At 37.5% G+C, this 23,697-nt stretch overlaps 1 protein-coding gene across 2 annotated transcripts in view; it reads right to left on the reverse strand.

The window, feature by feature from the left end:
* Positions 1 to 19,844: 19,844 nt before the first annotated feature.
* Positions 19,845 to 23,697, reverse strand: part of STAG2 (stromal antigen 2) — a 134,655-nt gene continuing 130,802 nt past the window's right edge. For both annotated transcript variants that reach the window (XM_021686638.1, XM_021686632.2), the window contains one exon: positions 19,845 to 21,773. In XM_021686638.1, coding sequence (XP_021542313.1) covers positions 21,750 to 21,773 — 24 coding nt within the window. In that variant the 3' untranslated portion in view covers positions 19,845 to 21,749. The remainder of the gene's footprint in view (positions 21,774 to 23,697) is intronic.

The raw sequence follows: 23,697 nt of genomic DNA on the forward strand, positions 1-23,697 counted from the left end.
CTCCCTCTCCTTCTGCCCCTCCCTACCCCTGCTCTCTCTAAATAAAAATAAATAAATCTTTAAAAAATATTTGAACTAAATTAAAATGAAGGCACAATTATCAAACCTTGTGGGATGCAGTCAAAGCAGTGGTTAGAGGGAAAATTATAGCATTGAATGTATATATTAGAAAAGAAGAAAGATTTAAATTGAATAATCTAAACTTCCACTTTAAGAAACTAGAAAAAGAAAAGCAAATTAGGTCCAAAGTAAGCAGAAGACAAGAAATAATAAGAATTAGAGCAGAAGGGTGCCTGGGTGGCTCAGTCGTTAAGCGTCTGTCTTCGGCTCAGGTCATGATCCCAGGGTCCTGGGATCGAGCCCCACATCGGGCTCCCTGCTCTGCAGGAAGCCTGCTTCTCCCTCTCCCACTCTCCCTGCTTGTGTTCCCTCTCTCGCTGTGTCTCTCTCTGTCAAATAAATAAATAAAATCTTAAAAAAAAAAAGAATTAGAGCAGATATGTGGAATTTAAGAAACAAATGAGCAAAGGGAAAAAGAGAGAGAGAGACAAAGCAAGAAACAGACTTTTAATTATACATAAAAAACAAACTGATGGTTACCAGAGGGGAGGTGGGTTGGGGGATGGGTGAAATAGGTTGTGGGAATTAAGGAGTACACTTGTGATTAGCACAGGGTCGTGTACAGAAGTGTTGAATCACTCTATTGTACACCTGAAACTAATATAACACTGTATGTTAACTAACTGGAATTAAAATAAAAACTTAAAAAAAGAATTAGAGCAGAAATCAATGAAATTGAAAAAAGGAAATCAATAGAGAAAATCACTGAAACCAAAAGCTGGTTCTCTGAAAAGATCAATGAAAGTGATAGCCTCTAGACAGGCTAAGGAAAAAATGAGAAAAGACAAATTACTAATACAGGCATACCTTGTTTGATTATGCTTTGCTTCACTGTACTTCACAGATATTGTTTTTTACACATTGAAGGTTTGTGGCAACTCTGTGTTGAGCAAGTCTATTGGTGCCATTTTTGTAATAGCGTTTGCTCACTTTGTGTCTCTGTGTCACATTTTGGAAATTCTCACAATATTTCAAACCTTTTCATTATTATTATATTTGTTATGATGATCTATGATCAGTGATTATGACTTACTGAATGTTCAGATGAGGGTTAGCATTTTTTTAGCAATCAAGTATTTTTAAATTAAGGTATAGATATTGTTTTTTCAGACATAATGCTACTGCATACTTAATAGACTACAGTATAGTGTAAATGTAACTTTTATATGCACTGGGAAACCAAAAAAATTCATTTGACTCACTTTATTGAAATATTTGCTTTATTGTGGTGGTCTGGAACTGAACCCTCAATATCTCCAAGGTATGCTGTATCTAGAATAAATGAAGAGACATCACTACAGATCCCATAGACATTAAAAGGATAATAATGGCATACTATCAATAACTCTATGCCCACAAATTTGATAACCTAGATGAAATGGACCAATTCCTTGAAAGATACAATCTGCCAAAACTCACACAAGAAAAACTAGAGAATCTGAATAGGCCTATCTCTATCAATGAAATTGAACCAATAATTAATAACCTTTCAAAAGAAAGCAACAGTCCCAGATGAATTTTACCAAACATTTAAGGAAGAAATTATGCTAATTCTCCACAATCTCTTTTGGAAGTTAGAAGCAGAGGTAATACTTCCTAACTCATTCTATAAGGCCAGCATACCCTAATACCAAAATCAGACAAAACACATTACAAGAAAACTACAGACTAGTATCTCTCCTGAGCATAGATGCAAAAATCCTCAACAAAATATTAGCAAATTTAATCTAATAATGCATAAAAAGAATTATACACCACAACCAAGTGGGATTTATCCCACGTATGTAAAGCTAGTTCAACATTTGAAAATTGATTATATAATTCATCACATCAATAGGCTAAAGAAGAAAAATGTCATGATCATATCAACAGATGCAGAAAAAGCATGTGACAAAATCCAAAACCCATTTATGATAAAAAAAAAAAAACTCTCAGTAAACTAATAGAGAGGAACTTTCTCAACTTAAGAAATAATATCTACAAATAACCAATAGCTAACATCATACTTAATGGTGAGAAGCTCAAAGCTTTCCCACTAAGAACATCAACAAGGCACAATGTCCCTTCTCACCCCTGCTTTTTAAAATCATACTGGAAGTCCTAGAAAATACAATAAGACAAGAAAAGGAAAAAATAGGTATACAGATTGTGAATGAAGAAATAAAATTCTCTTTGGTTGCAGATGATATGCTTGTCTATGTACAAAATCCAAATGAATAGACAGAAAAAGAATTGGAACTAATAAGCAATGCTACAATTCAATTGCTTTCCTATATACCAGCAATGAATAAATGGAATTTGACATAAAAAATGCAGTATCATTTACATTAGCACACCAAAAAATGAAAAACTAAGGTATAAATCTAACAGTATGTATATGTAGGAGTGCTGATAACACTGACTCCATCTTTGGGCCCTCAATCTTGTTTATGCCTGTGCAATTACCTCCCTGGAGGCAACATGTTCCAGGGCCCTTCCAGGTTAACATATGTCCTGACTGGAATGTGAGAAGGCTTGTTCTGATCTACCTGAAAGTGTGGCACAGATGACACCACTTTAGATAATTACCCTTTGACCTCACCACAATGCCCTTTGCTTTATAAAAGCTATGGATTAAGGTTTGGACTGTGTGGAGAATAGCTGTGTAGTACCTGGACTGTTGGTCTGCCCAATCCCCCCTGCTAATAAGTTACCCTGAATAGAACTCTGTATAAACCATATGGAGTGGCTTGCATTATTTTTCAGTCTCAAAGTGACTTCTCAGTCTGGAGAATACTTTATTGGCCCTCATCCACCTTCTAACATATATACAAGATATATATGAGGAAAACTACAAAAATCTGATTAAAACTACAAAAGAACTAAAATGGAAAGATATGCCATGTTCACGGATAGGAAGACTCAATATTACCAAGATGTCAGTTCTTCCCAACTTGATCTATAGATTCAATGTAATCCAAATTAAAATCCTAGCCAGTTATCTTGTGGATATCAACAAAATTGATTCTACAGTTTACATGAAGAAACGAAAGACCCAGAATTGTCAACACAGTATTGAAGGAGAAGAACAAAGTTGGAGGACTGACCTTACCCGACTTCCAGACTTATTATAAAGTTACAGCAATCAAGACAGTGTGGTATTGGTGAAAGAATAGACAAATAGACCAATGGAATAGAATAGAGAGCCCAAAAATAGATCCACATAAATATAGTCAGCTGGTCTTTGACAAGGGAGCAAAAGCAATACAATGGAGCAAAAATAGTCTTTTCAACAAATGGTGCTGAAACAAATGGACATCCATGTGCAAAAAATAAATAAATCTAGATATAGACCTTACACCTTTCAAAAAATTAGCTCAAAATGGATCACAGATCTAAATGTAGAATGTAAAACTATAAAACTCCTATAATGTAACATAGGAGAAAATCTAGATTACCTTGGATTTGAAGATGACTTTTTAGATACAACACTACACTAAAGGTACAATCTATGAAAGGTAGGATTAATAGGCTGGACTTCATTAAAATTAAATTTTTTTTCTCTGCAAAAGACACTTTGAAAGGAATGAAAAGACAAGCCACAGACTGGGAAAAATATTTACAAAAGACATATCTGATAAAGGACTATTATCCAAAATATAAGACCTCTTAATACTCAACAATAAGAAAATAACCTGAATAAAAAAATGGGCCAAAGAGGGGTGCCTGGGTGGCTCAAGTTGGTTAAGTGTCTGACTTCTGCTCAGGTCATGATCTCAGGGTCCTGGGATCAAGCCCCACGAGCCCCACGAGCCCCACGAGCCCCACATCAAGCCCTGTGTCAAGCCCCACATCAGGCTCCTTGCTCAGCAAGAGTCTGCTTGTCCCTCTCCCTCTGCCCACCCCTGCTTGTGCTCATGCTTGCACTCTCTCTCTCTCAAATAAATAAATAAAATCTTTTTAAAAAATGGGCCAAAGACCTTAACAGACACCTCACCAAAAAAGATATACAGATGGCAAATAAACATATGAAAAAATGCTCCACATCATGTGTCATCAGGGTAATATAAGTTAAAATAACAATGAGATACCACTACACATCTATTTGTAGGCCAAAATTCAGAGCACCAACAATACCAAATGCTGATGAACATGTGGAGCAACAGGAAATCTTATTCATTGCTGGATGGGAATGCAATGAAGCCACTTTACACAGTTTGGTGGTTTCTTACAAAATTAAATACACGCTTATCATACAATTCAGCAAATCATGCTCCTTGGTACTTACCCAAAGGAGACAAATACTTCTGCCCACACAAAAATCTCCACATACATTTTTATAGTAGCTTTATTCATAATTGTCAAAACTTGGAAGCAACCAAGATACCCTTTGGTAGATGAATGAATAAATAAACTGGTATATCTAGACAATGGAATATTATTTAGCACTAAAAAAAATGAGCTATCAAAATTAACAAGTTAGGAAACAACAAGTGTTGGCGAGGATGTAGAGAAAGGGGAACCCTCTTACACTGTTGGTGGGAATGCAAGCTGGTACGGCCACTCTGGAAAACAGTATGGAGGTTCCTCAAAAAGTTGAAAATAGAGCTACCCTATGACCCAGCAATTGCACTACTAAGTATATACCCCAAAGATACAAATGTAGTGATCTGAAGGGGTACCTGCACCCCAATGTTTGTAGCAGCAATGTCCACAATAGCCAAACTATGGAAAGAGCCAAGATATCCATCAACAGATGAATGCATAAAGAAGAGGTGGTATATATATAAAATGGAATATTATTCAGCCATCAAAAAATGAAATCTTGGGTGCCTGGGTGGCTCAGTCATTAAGCGTCTGCTTTCGGCTCAGGTCATGATCCCAGGGTCCTGGGATCGAGCCCCGCATTGGGCTCCCTGCTCAGCGGGAAGCCTGCTTCTCCCTCTCCCACTCCCCCTGCTTGTGTTCCGTCTCTCGCTGTGTCTCTCTCTGTCAAATAAATAAATAAATAATCTTAAAAAAAAATGAAAACTTGCCTTTTGCAGTGATGTGGATGCAACTAGAGGGTATTAAGCTAGGTGAAATAAGTCAATCAGAGAAAGACAATTATCATGATTTCACTCATATGTGGAATTTAAGAAACAAAACAGAGGAGCATAGAGGAAGGGAGGGAAAAATAAAACAAGATGTAATCAGAGAGGGAGGCAAACCCTAAGAGACCCTAAACTCTAGGAAACAAACTGACGGTTGCTGGAGGGGACGGGGGTGGAGGTGGGGTAACAGGGTGATGGGCATTAAGGGGGGACACATGATGTAATAAGTACTGGGTGTTATATACAACTGATGAATCACTGAACTCTACCTCTGAAACTAATAATGTACTATATGTTAATTAATTGAAATTAAATTTAAAAATGAGCTATCGTGCCATGAAAAGACATGGAGGAATCTTAAATGCATATTAGTAAGTGAAAACAGCCCATCTGAAAAAGCTACACAGTGTATGTTTCCAACTACATGACATTCTGGAAAAAACAAAACTATGGAGGCAGTAAAAAGTTCAGTGATTGCGGGGCTCCTGGGTGGCTCAGTTGGTTGGGCATCTGATTCTTGATTTGGGCTCAGGTCATGATCTAGGGGTTCTGGGATCAAACCCCATGTCGGGCTCCACGCTTGGTGGGGAGTCTGCTTGGGGATTCTCTCTCTCTCTCTCTCTCCCTTTGCCCCTCCCCCAGCTCACACTCTCTCTCTCTCTCTTTCTCAAATAAATAAATAAATCTTAAAAAAAAGTTCAGTGATTGTCATGGGTTGGGGGTAAGGGAGAGGGATGAATAGGAAAAGCACAGAGGATTTTTAGGGCAATGATGCTACTCTTTACGATGGTATATTGATGAATACATGTCATACATTTGTCCAAACCCACAGAATGTACAACAGCAAGAGTGAACTCTAATGTAAAGGTGTGGATAATGGGGGACACTATGCATATGAGGGGACAGGAGGTATATGGGAAATCTCTGTACCTTCCACTCAGTTTTGTTATGAACCTAAAGCTGCTCTAAAAACCATAGTCTACTTTAAAAATATTCAGAAAGCATTTTCTTCAAGCAGCACACAAAACTGACAGTGCTGAGAAATGTGTGTTTCTGCAATGTAATATCAAAATTTTAAATGTGAAAAAAATTTTGATGTGAAAACCTCATTTCTTAACAGAAATCTTAATAATTTTTCAATAGGATTTTGGATTTATTCTTATATTCCAGAACCTTTGTCTATGATAGTGTTATTTAGCTTTGGCCTTGGCTTCAGGTAAATATTGATTTTTACACTTGGTCATTTAGCATTTTGCTTAAATGTATATCCAGTGCACCTCTAGTCACCAATTAAACAAGAACATCAGAATCACAAATTTTCTGATTCATCCAACAGGCATGTGTTCTGGCTCTTCCTCAATTCTAGGTGTATCTTCATAACTAAATATCAGTTTGAAATAAGATAGATGATTTATCTACTCCCACATGCAGGTTTTATTATCACAGACTACGAGTGACAATAATAAAGAGAGGTTTCAAACCAACCCCTCGAAAATCAAAGTCACCATTTTTGGTAGACATTCCTCAACATTTACCAAGTTCAGCACTAATAATCCTATTCAGCAAGTCACTTCATTTGGTTACCTAGGAATACATTTTACAACTAGTTTCTCTTTGGTGGCTGCTTCATTGGGAATTGTTCCAAGCTAAATCTTTCCTGACATTCATTTTCATGACTGAGATTTGGTTACTGCTTTAGTAAGTTTTTTCCAACTGAAAACTACTATAGTGATGCTCTAGTTGAGAATTTGGGGGTCTGGGTCATCTATGTGCTAAAGCAGACCACAACTTCCTTCTCAAGAGTTTTACTGGCTCTGATAGTGACTATTCCCTTGGCCTGTGTCCACACAAAAGGGCAGTGGCTTTCTATTCCAGGATCGGTTCTTCTTTGGCTCATCTTTCACTTGGGTTGACTTTTAAAACACATAGCTCTACACTTCGGCAAACAGGATAGTTGTGCTCTAAGGGCTTGTCAGACAGCATACCCTCAAACCCACAGTTGGTCAACTTATCAAAAGCTCAGCTGAGAGAAATCAAATTTATGGGGAATTGCCTGAAGACTATGAAGTCTATCCGTTTCTCTAGTCTAAAATTTATCCCTGGGGGCATCTGGCTGGTTCAGTCAGTACAGCATGTGACTCTTTTTTTTTTTTTTTTAAGATTTTATTCATTTATTTGAGACAGAGAGAATGAAAGACAGAGAGCATGAGAGGGAGGAGGGTCAGAGGGAGAAGCAGACTCCCCGCCGAGCAGGGAGCCCGATGCGGGACTCGATCCCGGGACTCCAGGATCATGACCTGAGCCGAAGGCAGTCGCTTAACCGACTGAGCCACCCAGGCGCCCCAGCATGTGACTCTTGATCTCAGGGTCGTCTTAGTTCAAGCCCCACAGTGGGCATGGAGCCTACTTTTAAAAAATAAAAAATAATAAATAAATAAATAAAATTTATCCCTGGATAAAAGTGTATCCCTGAAGACAAGAAAACTGTATCCTTGAACTGAATTTATTTGGCCCTACATAACTGCTTTTTAAAAATTGAGATATAGGGCGCCTGGGTGGCTCAGTTGGTTAAGCGACTGCCTTCGGCTCAGGTCATGATCCTGGAGTCCCGGGATCGAGTCCCGCATCGGGCTCCCTGCTTGGCAGGGAGTCTGCTTCTCCCTCTGACCCTCCTCCCTCTCATGCTCTCTGTCTCTCATTCTCTCTCTCTCCCAAATAAATAAATAAAATCTTTAAAAAAAAAATTAAAAAAAATTGAGATATAATTTGCATACCAAAAAATCACCTATTTAAAATGTATAGTGTATATTCAGAGTTGTGCAATAGTCACCACAATTATCCTTTGAAACATTTTCATCACCCCCCGCAAAGAAAATCCCATGTCCATTAGCTATCACACAGCCTTTCCCCTTTCCACCACCCTCATCCACTGGAAACCAGTGGAGTGGAGGATGTGTCTGCTCTCATAGATTTGCCTTTTTTGAACAGTTCATAAATGTAATTATTCCAGATATGGTCTTTTGTGACTGGAGTGTTCACTATACATAATATTTTCAAGGCCCATCCATGTTGTAGCATGTATTGGTACTTCATTCCTTTTTTATGGATGAATAATATTCCATCCATGGATATACATCTTATTCATTCATCTGATTCATTTGTTCAGCTGATGGACATTTGGGTTACTTCCACATTTTGGTTATTGTGAATGATGCTGCCATGGAATTGCTTTTAATGAGTTGCATTTTAGCATTACACTAATAGCCTGCACTGAGGGATAGCCTAGGAAATATAATAGAAATGGGAAGTTTTCCTTACTCTTCTTCCTTCCATTGCTCAGCATCCTATGTATGAGATTCATAAGAGTTGGGCTTAATCTGAAAAACTGCTTTGGTTTTATGTGCTTAGGGATATTGTGAATCCTGTAATCATTTTTTTTAATTTAACAAATTTATGGCCCACTCCTAGCAGGTATACAGGCCCTCACTCCTGACTGATTTTTTACTTTTAATTATCTTTTGTCCTGATTACTCGCTTATTTATATATTGTTATATTGTCCTATTTTGAACAAAATGGGGTGTAAATATTAGGGGCCATTTAGCCCGCTCAAAAGTCATGGCTGAACAGAAACAAGGCCTTGAATATTGAGAGAAAGCAAACCAGAAGTCAGTTGGGCAAAAGAGGGCCATACACGCTTCCTCTTAAATTTCAATAACTGCCTTCAAGGCCGAGGCATAAAATTATGTTACCAAACACAAAAAAAATTCTTTTACCTTTATCCACATTTTCCAAAATGAGCTCCTAGAAATATTAGAGGTCTTCAGTTGAATATTTTTACCAAACAATGGAGATTTATACTACCTATGGAAACTCATTTGTTATTCTTATTTTTTGCATATAGGAGTTCTGTGTACTGTTTCATTTCATGAAATAGCTCTGCTGAAATGTTGGAAAACCCCTGGGAGTGAGGAAAATTAGAGACAGGCAGTCAAAACACTTGGGTTTGCCGTTAACCTGGTTTGTTGGTCCTTGGGTATGCTTTCATCTGTGTAGAATGAAGTGAGTTGGATTAGAAATTTCTGAGGTTCCTTCCAATTCTGCCATTCTATGATAAGTCACAAAAATTAAATAGCTTTCTGAATGCAGCCACACTACCAATTATTTAACAAGGCAAAAATCTTATTTAAACAGATTGTGCTGATTTAAGTGAGGATTTCTGCCATGGGGAAGTGAATAAGTCCGCAGTGGTGTTCTTCTTGCTGTTGTTGGCTAAGCTCTTTAATTACAACTGTACATACTTTTTTTAAAAAAGATTTTACTTATTTATTTCAGAAAGAGAGAAAGCGCAAAAGGAGGGGGCCAGGAGGCAGAAGAAGAGAATCTCAAGCAGACTCCTTGCTGAGCATGGAGCCTGACATGGAGCTTGATCCCATGACCCTGAGATTATGACCCAAGCCAAAACCAGGAGTCGCCCGCTTAAACAACTGAGCCACCCATGTGCTCCACAACTGTACGTACTTTTTAAACAAGGTTAAATTAAGTTGTTTTCCAAAAGCATATACTGTCTGTGTACGATCAGTTAGCTACCTCAGAGTCTATTTATTTGGCACTTAGGAATAGGTTGTTAGCATTCTTTGTTTCCACAGACCACATCCTTCTTTCTTAGAAGCTAAGGATAAGTGATTCTTTTCTCTCTCTTCCTCTCTCCTCATTCCTTCCTTTTCAGCATTTTGCTCTGGAGATTTTCAAACACAAAAGAAAGTTTTCCAGAGTGAACATTCATATACCCACCACCTGGAGTCTACAGCTAATATTTTAACTACACAAACCCATTCATCTATCCATCTCATCCATGAATTGATCCTATTTTTTTTAAGATTTTATTTATTTATTTGTCAGAGAGAAAGAGAGCACAAGCAGGGGGAGCAGCAGGCAGAGGGAGAAGCAGACTCCCTGCCGAGCAAGGAGCCCGATGTGGGACCTGATCCCAGGGTGCTGGGATTGTGACCTGAGCTGAAGGCAGACCCGTAACCGACTGAGCCACACAGGCATCCCGAATTGATCCTATTTTTGATGCATTTTGAAATCAGTTAAAGATAGCAATATATTTCACACCTAAACACTTCAGTATAAATATTAACCAGAATTAAATACTTGTTTATTTTTTTTTAAAGATTTTATTTATTTATTTGACAGAGAGAGACACAGCGAGAGAGGGAACACAAGCAGGCGGAGTGGGAGAGGGAGAAGCAGGCTTCCCGTGGAGCAGGGAGTCCGATGCGGGGCTCAATCCCAGGACCCTGAGACCATGACCTGAGCCGAAGGCAGACGCTTAACAACTGAGCCACCCAGGCGCCCCTGTTTATGGTTTTTTTATTAGGTAAAATATAAATAATATGAAATGCACAAATCTTAAGTCTAAGGTTTGAGTTACACAGGACAAAGCTTGTGTCACTTTCCAGTCAATTCTGGCTTCTACACACCAGAGGCAACCAACTGTTAGGATTTTTTCCACTATTCCTTTTTATTGCTGAGTCATATTCCATTGTATAAATATACCATGGTTTACTTATCCATTCTCCTGCTGATGGAACTCGGGCTATTTCCAGTTTGGGGCTATTATCAATAAAGCTTCTGTGAACATGCTTGTACAGGTCTTCTTATAGACACATGCTTTTACTTCTCTTGGGTGAGTAGCTAAGAGTGGAATTGCTGGATCACAGGGCATGTGTATGTTTAGTTTCCTAAGAAATGGCCAGACCTTTATCCAAAACACAATATTAAGAGTTTCCCTTGTTCCACATCCTTGCCAATATTTTGTGTCATCAGCCTTTTTGATTTTAGCCATTCTGGTAGGGGTGTAGTGGTATCTCATTGTTATTTTAATTTGCATTTCCCTCATGATGAGTAGTATAGAACACATTTTTCATGGGTTTATTTTCTGCCTACCTATCTTCCATTGCAAAGTGTGTCTTCAAATCTTTTGCTCATTTTTATAGGAATTTATTTATTTCATTGAGTTGTCAGGGTTTGTCCTTTTTTTTTTTAAGTATCTCTATGCCCAACATGGGGCTTGAACTCACAACCCTGAGATTAAGAGTTGTGTATGCTCTACCGACTGAGCCAGCCAGGCACCCCTGGAGTTTTTTATTTATCCTGGGTACCAGTCTTTTCTCAGATATATGTTTTGTGAATACTTTCCCCCAGTCTATGGCTTGCTTATATATTTTCTTAATGGTGTCATTTCATTAGCAGAAGTTTTAAATTTTGAGAGCCTATTTTATCAATTTTTTCTTTGATAGATACTGTTATCTATGCCTTAAGAAATCCTTGCCTACTGCCAATTCATGAAAATATTCCTCCTATGTTTTCTTATAGAAGCTTTAGATCTGTAATCCATCACAGATAGATTTTTGCATAATGTAAGATAGGAGTTGAGGTTCATTTTTTTTCCATATGATCATCCAGTTGTTCCAACACCATCTTATCCAGGAAGGAATCAGAATATAAATTTAAGATACAGAAATCAATAGCCTTCATATATGCAAGAAATAGAGAAGATAATGGTAGAGAAAAATTCCATTCAAATCATAATAATGAAGATAAAGTACTTAGAAAGAGACCTAATAAGAAATGTGCCAGTCTTCTGTGAGGGAAATTTTAAACACTCCTTAAAGACACAAAGTAGAGTTGAGCAAACGGAAAGACAGTCCCTCTTTTTTTTTTTTAAGATTTTATTTATTTGTCAGAGAGAGAGCGAGCAGGGGGAGCAGCAGGCGGAGGGAGAGGGAGAAGCAGGCTCCCTGCTGAGCAGGGAGCCTGATGCAGGACTGGATCCCAGGACCCTGGGAACATGACCTGAGCCGAAGGTACACACTTAACCGACTGAGCCACCCAGGCGTCCCAATAGTCACTGTTCTTGAATAGAACAACTTACCATCACAAAAATATCAGTTATCCTCAAGTCAGTTTTTAAGTTTAACACAAGCCCAATAAAAAACTAAAAAAAAAATTTTATATAGAGCTAGACAAATTGATACTATCTATAGGGGAAAATAAACATGCAACGATAGCTAGGAAAACACTGAAAAGGAAACCGCATTTGGGATGATGTTAAAGCATAGTATAAAGCCTTTATAAATAAAACAACATGGTACTGCTCACATAAATAGACAAACAGACTGGTGAAAAAGAACAGCAAGTCCAGAAATATAAACCAAGTACACAGAGAAACTTAGTGTATGATAAAAGTGGCATCTAAAATCACTAGGGAAAAATAAAATAAAATAAAATCGCTAGGGCAAAGATGAACTCTTAATAGACAGTGCAGGATAGCCATTTGGAGAAAGATATAATTAAAGTCATACCTCACACCACACACAAGTATAAATCTCAAATGGATCAGAGAGCTGAATAAATACATTGAACCATATAAGTCCTAGAAGAAAATTTTGCTGAATTCGTATATATGCTGGGTGTAGGGAATGGTTTAAACTATGACTGAAAATCCAGATGCAATAAAAGACTGATACATTTGACCACATCTAAATTTTAAAAACTTTTGCATGGCAAAAAAATCAATCTCATAAGCAAAGTCAAAGACAAATGACAAGAGTGCCTGGCTGGCTCAGTTGATAGAGCATGCCACTCTTGATCTCAGGGTCATGTGTTCAAACCCCACGTTGGGCATAGAGCTTACTTAAAAAAAAAAAAAAAGACAAATGACAAACTGGGAGAAAATATTTGCAAAATGTATCCTAGATAAAGGGCAAATAACTCTAAAATCTAAAGAACTCTTCAAAATTAAGTGAGGGCGCCTGGGTAGCTCAGTCGTTAAGCGTCTGCCTTCGGCTCAGGTCATGATCCCAGGGTCCTGGGATCGAGCCCCGCATCGGGCTCCCTGCTCAGTGGGAAGCCTGCTTCTCCCTCTCCCCTACTTGTGTTCCCTCTCTCGCTGTGTCTCTGTCAAATAAATAAATAAAAGAAAAAAAAATAAAATTAAGTGGAAAACACAAACCTGATAAAACATAAGCAAAAGACATAAACAGACAATTCACAAAAAAGATGTAAAAAGGGCCCTTAAACAATAAAAATGTTCAACTTAACTTAAATAATAGAAATGCAAATTGATGAGGCACCTGGGTGGCTCAGTTGGTTAGGCTTCCAACACTTGATTTTGGCTCAGGTCATAATCTTTGGGTCATGGGATCCAGCCCCGAGTAGGGCTCTGCACTCAGCAGGGAGTCTGCATGGGATTTGTTCCCTCTCCCTCTGCCCCTCCCCCACTTGTGTGCACGCACTCTTTCTAATATAAATTAAAAAAAAAAAGAAATGCAAATTGAAACTACACTGAGATACCATTTCTCAGCTATCAGATTGTCAAAATTCAAAAAGTAAGACAAAATGGTTGGTGAGGCTGTGGAGAAACAGGCACTCATACATTCAGTACCATATGCTGGTGGGAATGCAAATTGATACAAACCTTAGGGAATTCGGCAATATTTAACCTAAATACACAGGCATTTACCATTTTATTTATTTATTTATTTATTTATTTATTTATTTATTTATTTATTTTAAAGCTTTTTTTTAAAAAAAGATTTTATTTGACAGAGAGAGACAGCGAGAGAGGGAACACAAGCAGGGGGAGTGGGAGAGGGAGAAGCAGACTCCCTGCTGAGCAGGGAGCCTGATGCGGGGCTCGATCCCAGGACCCTGGGATCATGACCCGAGCCGAAGGCCGACGCTTAACTGACTGAGCCACCCAGGTGCCCCGCATTTACCATTTTAATCAGTATTTCCACTGCTAGGAATTTACTCTGAAGATACACCTTCAACAATACAAAAATACATATACACACAGTTATTCATTGTACCATTTTTTTGTGAGTGCAAAACAATACCCATACATAGGAAGGTGGTTAAACTATAGTATACCCACACAATGGAGTAATATGTAACCACAAGAAAGAATGAGTATCTATAAATGATTTGGAGTGATTTCTAGGAAATATTGTGGGTTTTTGTCTATTTTTTAAAATTCCAGTATAGTTCACATACAGTGGAAATATTAAGTAAAAAAAAAAATTTAAAAAAAAGAATGCAAAGGAGTAATAAAGAAGGGAAAATAAGAAAATACCCATGTATCTGCTTATTTTGTAAAAGGAAACACAAGAACTACAAACCAGAAACTAAAAATTTTGACTGGTTATCTACAGGGGATGAATGGGAACAAGATGGAAAGAATGGTGGATGAGAATGGGATAGAAGAATTCAGGGGTTGGAGTGAGACTTCTTTAAATATGTATTTTTGTATAGCTTTGGCTTTTCAAATCATGTTAATGTTCACATATTCAAAAATGAATAAAATCAATGAAGATTGAGGAGGACCCCAAGAAGCAAATGAACCTAACTATATGTCAAATGAGTAACATAACCCCATTGTGGTGGCAGTAGCGAGGGAGGAGGGTGACACAGAACATACATACAGATAGATATAGAAGTATGCATATGTATGTGTATACAGACAGGTATTTCCCAACTCTGTCATCTAAGATGGCCTCTAGAAGCAATCACAACCCAGTAGCAATGAACACATGTAGATCCCATATCCTGATTTCTAAAGACCATTCTCCAATAAAAGGAACTGGGGCTTCTTGGAGAAATGGCTGATTCCAAGGCTGAGCAGGGAAAAAACAAAAGGAGCCTGGAATATCTTGTGGTACCAAAAAGTAATGAAACAATCAAAGAATGAGAACATATCAAAAGATAAATAAAAACTTGAAAAAAGAAAAAAAAAGAACAGGGGCGCCTGAGTGGTGCAGTCAGTTGGGCTTCCGACTCTTGGTTTCGGCTTGGGTCGTGATCTTGGGGTCCTGGCACTGAGCTCTGCCACGGGCTCCACGCTCAGCGCAGAGTCTGCTTGAGATTCTCTCTGCCTCTCCCTCTGCCCCTCCCACTTGTTCACTCTCTCTCTAAAATAAATGAATAAATCTTAAAAAAAAAAAAAAGAAAGAAAGAAAAAGAACGTATCAAAAGACACAGGAGCCAGCTTGAAAGGATTCCCATTGGCCAAATCTGGGACAAACTGATCGATGAAATAAATAGTGCTATTAATGAATTATAACCATAGATTAAAACAAATATTGCTGAGTCAATACTGATATAAGTAAATAGTAATAATTGATTAAGGCAAGAAAGTTGATGAGTTACAGATTATTTACATAGACTCAAACTTTCTCCCCACAAAGTACTTATTAAATACAAGGCAAAAATATAGCAACTTCACAGTGGAGAAACCCAGCATCATCTCAACCAAGTAATCAAAGTTAAAATTACCAGTACAGGGACAAATCAACATCATGTGCCTCCTGATATGATGCACTGAGAACACAACATTATTTCTGTAGTATTCCTGCTAAAAGTGGGTAAACCTGAACCTATCTAATCATGAGGAAATATTAGACAAGCCGAAACTGAGGTACAGTCCATAAAATGACTGGCCTGTACTCTTCAAAAATGTCCATGTTATAAAAGACAAAGACTAGCGATATTTCTGGATTAGCAGAGACTAAAGAGACATGACAATTAAATGCAGTATGTCATCATGAATTATTTCCTGGACCAGATATTTTTATTCTCTTGGTATAAAGAACATTAGTTGGACACTAGGAAAATTTTAAATAAAGTCTGCAGATTAAATAATAGTGTTGTGTCAATGTTAGTTTCCTGATTTTGTTATTTGTTCTGTGGTTATGTAAGTGAATATTCTTGAATTTTAGGAAATATATATTTTAGAGCTAACAGAGCATCGTGTCTGCAACATTATTAAACTTTTCAGAAAAAAAATGTGTGTACGTTGAAAGAGAATGATAAAATACGGTAAAATGTTAACACTTAAAAATATGACTTCTTTGTACTAATTCAAGACTTCTTTGTACTAATTCTTGCAACCTTTCTGTAAGTCTGACATTATTTCAAAATAAAACATTTAATATATAAAACCTAGACAAAAAAACTGTAAATATTGGACTCTAGCAAGTGATATGCCTCCTGAACAAAACAGTTGTAAAAAATGACAGAACTTCCCACCGTCAGCCCGGATAACCACAGAGAAGAGGAGCGACACCTTAACCTAGATCCGCTACTCTGGACTGCAGAAGGGCAGAGAAAAGCCTCTCTTATGTAAGCCACTATATATAAGCCATTGTCAGGTCTTGTAACAGCAGCGTATTCTCTATCAACTAATACAGATCAATTATCTGAAAGAGGGATGCTTCCAAACAAAATAAACTATTTGTCATTGCCCAATTCAGAGGTGGCCATGGATAATGGACAAAAAAAACAACAACAAAAAAAAACCCTGACAGAGGGCAGATAAGGAAGACAAAAGATAAGGAAATCCCATCCAGAGAGCAGAACCAGAATCTGACCAAAGGACTTCCACTGCCAGGGCAGGAAGTCTTCACAATTTCTGTCTAGCTGGTTTCCTATGGACCAAGTGACTGCTACATTTCCCATCCTTCTCTTTTCTGAATGTGAGTCATTGTAGTCATTCTGTCCATGCTTCACATTTCTAAACTGGGTGTCAGAGGATATCTGTATTTGGACCTGATGGAGAAGACTGACCATAACCCAGAGAAACTGGACTTGGAGCTACATGTAGTAACTGGAATAGGACTTCAGGTTGTTTCCCTTGAGGGAAGGGACAAGTATGTCCTAAGAATGGCAGGATGGATATACAATGGATAGCAAAAGGGGAAAGACTGAGACAGAGACTGCCAGTGGTCTACCAAAATCCATTCTTCCCTTCGCCCTGGGCATATGAGTAAGCTATGTTTCCCAGACCCCCTGCAAAGTTAGGTGTGGCCATATAACTAAATTCACTTCAAAGGAATGTGAACAAAAGTGATAGATACCACTTTCAGGCCTGGCCCATGAAAACCTCCCACATGCACTCCTCCATGATCTTTCCCCACCTCCTATGGGCTAGAATGGTTATGACCAAACAACCTTGGAAGATATGTGTTAAAGATGGCAGAGTTGGTTTCCATTAGCCAGTGTCTCTCAACAACTATATAGAGAAAAGGCACCTGCCAATTGGGAAGAGCCATCCTGAATTGTTACCAGACGGAGAAATAAATAAATGTATTAAGTCACTGAATTGCTATTAAGTCTCCTCTTACAACAGCTTAGCCTTCTGCATACAGAGGCCCTGAGGCTCTCAAAGCAGACAATTTTTTTTAATTTTTTTTAAAGATTTTATTTATTTATTTGAGAGAGAGAATGAGAGAGAGCATGAGAGGGAGGAGGGTCAGAGGGAGCAGCAGACTCCCTGCCGAGCAGGGAGCCCGATGCGGGACTCGTTCCCGGGATTCCAGGATCATGACCTGAGCCGAAGGCAGTCGCTTAACCAACTGAGCCACCCAGGCGCCCCAGCAGACAATTCTTAATAAAAGGACTCTGAAGGTGCTAAAATCCTAAGAACATGTTGGATAAACCTTTAAACGCTATGGAAGGGCTGGTTAAAATGTGTCTACACTTACACTGAGACTTAGTACAAAGGACACTGGTCCCAAGAGATTTAGAGTCAGAAAACGTAAATCTGACCCAAACAGGTTTTGGCAGGCATGAAATTGAGGGCCATGCTCTGCTCCAAGCTTAATTTTAACACCCCATCCAATCTTCTCTCAACTCACTACCAAAACCATTTGCAAAGGAGGGGAAGATGATGAAATTGGTTGTTCCACTAACACAAAGCCAGGAAATCACAGGGAAATTTCCATGTGGCACAAGCCAGACTCTGACAGCTATGGAGGGTTAGGGACTAAATATAGCAGTTACAAGTTCAATTACTGTTGTGCAGCCTTTGGGAAAGCTCCTGTGATGGCAGCCAAAAAAAGGCATCCCCAGTACTCCACCAAAAGGGCACAACATTCAACCTGCCATCAGTGTGTTAGCCTGGGGCAGAGGTAAACACTGTGACTTGGAGGAAACTAGTTCTATAGATAGGTTAGAGATAATAATACTGTTAAGAAAATTTGGCAAAATGCAGGTCATTGGGACACTGAAGAGTTTCAATGGAGTGGCAGGAATGAAGGCCGGATTGGAGTGTACACAAAAAAGGATGGGAGAAGGAGGAATCCAGGCAGCAAAGGGAAAGAGAGCAGTGGCTAGAGGGAAAGGTTTAGTCAAGGGAATGGTTTTTTTCCCCCCTAGTTTTGAAGATGAAAGATGTTTTTATGTTGCCAGGAATGATCCAGTTGAGGGGAAAATTTATAATGCAGGGGAGGCAAGAGGGGAATCTGGTGTCTCAAATACAGGGACAGCTTATCCACCTACCAAAAAGAAATGTAGTATAAAATACTACAGAGGCAAGTAGGTGGGTACATTTACTAGCACAAAGATGAAGGGGGTTGGTTAAAAGCATGGACTGTGAAGTCAATCTGCGTTCAAACCTAGGCTCCATCACTTATGAGTTATGTGCCCTTAGGCAAGTTGATTTAACATGTGCATCAGTGTCTTCATCTGTAAAATGTGTATACTATCAACTATAAATTCAGAGCAAGAATTAACTATCAGTGAAGTACCTTGAAGTGTTCGGCACACAGTAAACACCCAACAAGTACTGGCTATTTCTTCAAAATTACTTATAATTTTGCTACAAGTACTGTAAAATTATTTAAAAACTAGCTTGCCAAAGATTCATTAAACTTCGTACGCCTAAGATGGCAGAGAGTAAATAAGATAAATTCAAAAATAAGTAAACTTACTGTAGCCTTTTTTTTTTTGTGAGAGCAAGCGAGCGCACGGGGAGGGCATGGAGGGGCAGAAGAGGAAGAGAAGAGAGGGAATCTTTTTTTTTTTTTAAGATTTTTATTTGACAGAGAGAGACACAGTGAGAGGCAACACAAGCAGGGGGAGTGGGAGAGGGAGAAGCAGGCTTCCTGTGTAGCAGGGAGCCCGATGTGGGGCTCGATCCCAGGACCCTGAGACCATGACCTGAGCCGAAGGCAGATGCTTAAAGACTGAGCCACCCAGGCGCCCCTACAAGGCATATCTTGACATGTTGAAGACAATAGTTGTTTTTTTTTTTAAGTCAATTAGAAAGTTCTTTTTCAAAAGTTGGCTTTCACTTACCTCCAAGCATGAGCCCCTTTGTCTAAGGGAGGTTTTACACACACACACACACACACACACACACACACACACACACTCATTCTCTAGCTCAGCACACACTGCTAATTTCCTTAACACTCCTTACAAGTTTATTTTGTTTACTCCACTAGATCTATGAGGGAGGAACCTTATCTATCTTGTTCACGGTTAGATCTCTAACACATGCCTAGCACGTAGTAGGTACTCAAATGTATCCTGGAGGAATAGAGTATTTAACCCATACCAGACACAAATTGAAGTAATAATGGTTGCAGGTTTCTATTTTAAAGTAATAACCTAATTAGGGATTTAGTCTCATTTAAAAATATATATGAATTTATTAAAAATATATAATGGCAATGTTTTCTATAAATTATCCCCACCCAAACATGGGGTGTTATGCTTACCACATAAAAGCTGTGGTAAGAGATATGTTTTCTAAAACATTCATAGCCACCCTCCTCCTTTAATTATAAAAGATAAAACATACAACATACTGTAGGTTTATTTTTATTCAAAAAGTTACTGTCTCAAGACATAAATACAAATCAGAAAACAGTACAATTAGGACAATAGAATGTGGAGGACAACAGGTTAGAGTAATATATAAAACATTTTTAGCTGGTTGAAAACAAAGCTGTAAGAACTGCTTTCACAAAGAAGTACTCCTTTCAAGAGTGAGAAAAAAAAATCAACTTAGGTTTAAAATCATATATACAGTCCTCTCAGCAGTTCTAGTAAATGCAGTGGTGTGAAAAACAACATAGGCAGTACTTTTTTGCACATAACAATATTTGTAGATGGAAAATCTGTTAGACAAGTCTCGTTCCATTTGTTATTAACCATGATTTAATAAAACAATTGTATTGTATCATGATCTTTTAGCTAACCTATGGTTTTTGGCTACCACAGCCCAATGCTTGTTGACTTCTGACTCTAAGAACTGAAAGCCTTTTGGTATTCACCCATCTGAAGATATTCTTGTATTGCAAGCATATTAAGGCATGGAATGATTAAAATAATATACCTCAAGAACTGAGAGACGACTGACAAAAGATAGATATACATGTAATATAAGTTAATATTTTGTTTTAAACGATGTCTAGCTGCCTAAGCCTCGCAAAATGAGTTGATGTCAAAATGGCAAGTAGCCACTTTCTGTTTTAAACTAATTTATTTGTGAAAGGACATAAAATGAAGTTTAAAGCTTAGCTTTCAAAGAATATTATGGGTTATGAATTCTATTATCCCATCTAATTTACATACAGAGGAAATGTACTGTAACCTGTTAGAAGTATCTTTAACCTGAAGACTGCTTGCAAAGACAGATAGATAAAACAATATAAAATACAAATTTAAAAATCATTTTAAAGCATGAACACTCATGCTTTTCTATTTTTAAACATTGTTAAACTTTCAATATATTTCTGAAACCTCATAATTTTAAGTTGGAATTTAAAAGTAAGAAAAAACTAAACAAACTGCGCAATTATAAAATCAGCACCAATTTATATATATATATAATTTTATTTAAAATTTAGATCCCTATTCCCACACTCTAATAAGCTGTATAATTTTTGTTTAGAATTTTTCTGCAAACATACTACAATAAGCTTCTTTTATTTGGAGACAAAATACAGTGGCACTACTGGAAGGAATATCACAACATTACATTTTTATCTTAAAGGACAAGCAAACTTTCAGGGTTGATAATGGGATAAGCATGTTTGAGACTGGTTACCTTCTGGCAGTTCACTGCATCTGGATTATTTCTGAAAAGTATAGAGAAGCTCTTGGATTTTAAAAATATCTTAAAATACATTTTAGATGAAAAAATTGTAAAAGTTCTGCTTATAAGTTTACTTTTCTCCACAATTACAATATTTAAAAGAAAGCTTTGTTGATTGATGTTTTAAGCATTTAAATTTAGAATGCTAAAAACAATTCTATCCTATAATTTCAGGGCAGGGAAATAAATTCATCCTTAACTTTGTTTCTTGGATGTAAACAGAAATCCAGCAGAGGTCATCATTACTTAGTACACCCAGTAAATAAATGTGAGAGGATTCATGTCTGTACCAAATGCCTCTTTAGATTGTTATATTTTCTTTAAAAAAAGCATGAAATAATTGATTCAAAAGCCAACTAACAGCGCATAAATAAAATATTTACTTTCTAAGAAAAACTGTAGCTTATCATCAAATTGTTTACTTGTCCTTTACTTTTTTCAGGCAAACAAAACTGCCCCTCAATGCACTTGATCTTGGTAAGCATAAGCATGTCATATTCTCCTTAGAGAAAAATCTGTACAGATTTTCACTGTATCTACCACACTTTATTTAAAATTTCCTCTTCCACTTAGAAAATGACTTCAGCACAGATTTAATTGAGTACTGGTATTAAAACATTGACACCCCAAGAACCTAATGAGAGAGAAGGAAAAAAAAAATCTTGTTAAAATTGTCATTCGTTTCTTTGTAAAATTTAACTGTGAATGTTACATTAATATTTGTTAACATGAAGTTTAATAATATGCTAATAAAACAACTCTGAAAAATTCCCCTCCCTTCAAATATATAATTCTAAAATTAAAATTACCATGAATATATAATGAAGTAACAACATCAGGCCTAATCAAGATGCTACTTACCTCACAAATATAACTAAGAGCAGGGACCATGTCTCATTTATATGTTTATTCACACCCCTGATGCCTAGATAATGCCCTGAACACAGCTACTCAACATCTGTTGAATGAACAAATGTGTGTGCTTCTTGACATATACTTCTGGCACAGGCTCAATGGAAAGAGCTTAAGAATATCTTGCAAACTTGGTCATTTGCCCTGTGGAGTGGGTATAGCTTTTAAAAAGGCATTTGAACATGTAGACCAAAAATATCCAAGAACAATACAAGTATGTAGAAAATTTAGAAAATCTAGCCTGAGTGAATAAAGAGAACTATAAATTTTAAGAAATTAAGTAAGGTGAAATCTGGGCAAAGTAACTTATATTGATGCCTTTTCATACCATTCCAGTTGGTAAAAGAAGGATAAAATCTAATTACCTGTCACTAACTAAAAAAAGTAAAAGCAAATGATGAATGGAGCAACTCCCCTTTGTTCATCAGACAAAAACAAGACAAAACTTTTAACTGTATATACTAAAAGTTAGGCTGTTCAATTAAAATTCCAGCACTTACTATAATTAAATAATATTTTAAAATACTATAATGAGCTAGTAAGAAATGATTTTAAAGCCAGAGGTAATGAGCTAAGATTGGGATTGCGAAGGGCTCTTATTTGTGAATGAGGTCTCATTTTTTTTAATGTGTTTTATTTATTTATTCATGAGAGTCAGAGAGGGAGAAAGAGAGGCAGAGGCAGAGGGAGAAGCAGGCTCCCTGCGTAGCAGGGAGCCTGATGCGGGACTCGATCCCAGGACCCTGGGATCATGACCAGAGACGAAGGCAGACACTTAACCATCTGAGCCACCCAGGCGCCCCGAGGTCTCATTTTAACAAAAGTCACAGAACTCAGGAATTGTTCTGATCCGAAGGAAGTGAGTATTTTCAGACCAGGATCTATCTGATTACTTAATAATTCACTACAAGGAGGCTGCAAAGTGTTTGGAATCCCCGGTAATGAGAACAAAGAGGATTAATGTACCCCACTTCTTACCTGTCATTCACCAAAACCACCACCACTACTCACCCCTTGTTCTCCCCCACCTTCCAATAAAGGTCAGGGTTCTCCCTTTTTGGTTAGAGTCAGAGATCGGATGGTTAGAAAATATTTCCACCAAAGAAGCCTAGATGATGTTTAAAGGTCCCTTCTAGACATAAATACTCTGTTAACTCTGGGCAAGGAAAGATCTGATGATGAATGAAAGGATAAAATCTTAGCTGGCAACTCTTCGTGTAGAGTGTGGCATGAAGATGAACTTTTCAGAGTGCCTAAGTAGAAATCACGTGAACAGTTTTTTTTTTCTGTTTTGTACAGACTAGGTTATAAGTAGATTCTTCTACTAGAACATAAAATTAGCTCCATTAGACTAAACCCTTCTTTTACCAAGTTTATACTACAGATAATTCTAATATGAGAATCACAACAAAGAAGAGTGGCATCAATGACACTCTTTTTGTGCTAACAAACTACACCTGCTTCTGGTGTTAACATTAATAAATGCTTAAGCATATACTTAAAAAGTATAAATAGCAAGCTTTAGTGTGTTGTGGCAATACTGGCCCAGTAGAAGCAGAAAGTGATGATTGGCACAAATAAACCAATATTGTTTCCAGATATAAAACTCACTAAAAACCATAAATCTACAATCTTGTGTATATGTA

This window comes from Neomonachus schauinslandi, chromosome X (assembly GCF_002201575.2).
Source record: "Neomonachus schauinslandi chromosome X, ASM220157v2, whole genome shotgun sequence".
Classification (NCBI taxonomy): Eukaryota; Metazoa; Chordata; class Mammalia; order Carnivora; family Phocidae; genus Neomonachus; species Neomonachus schauinslandi.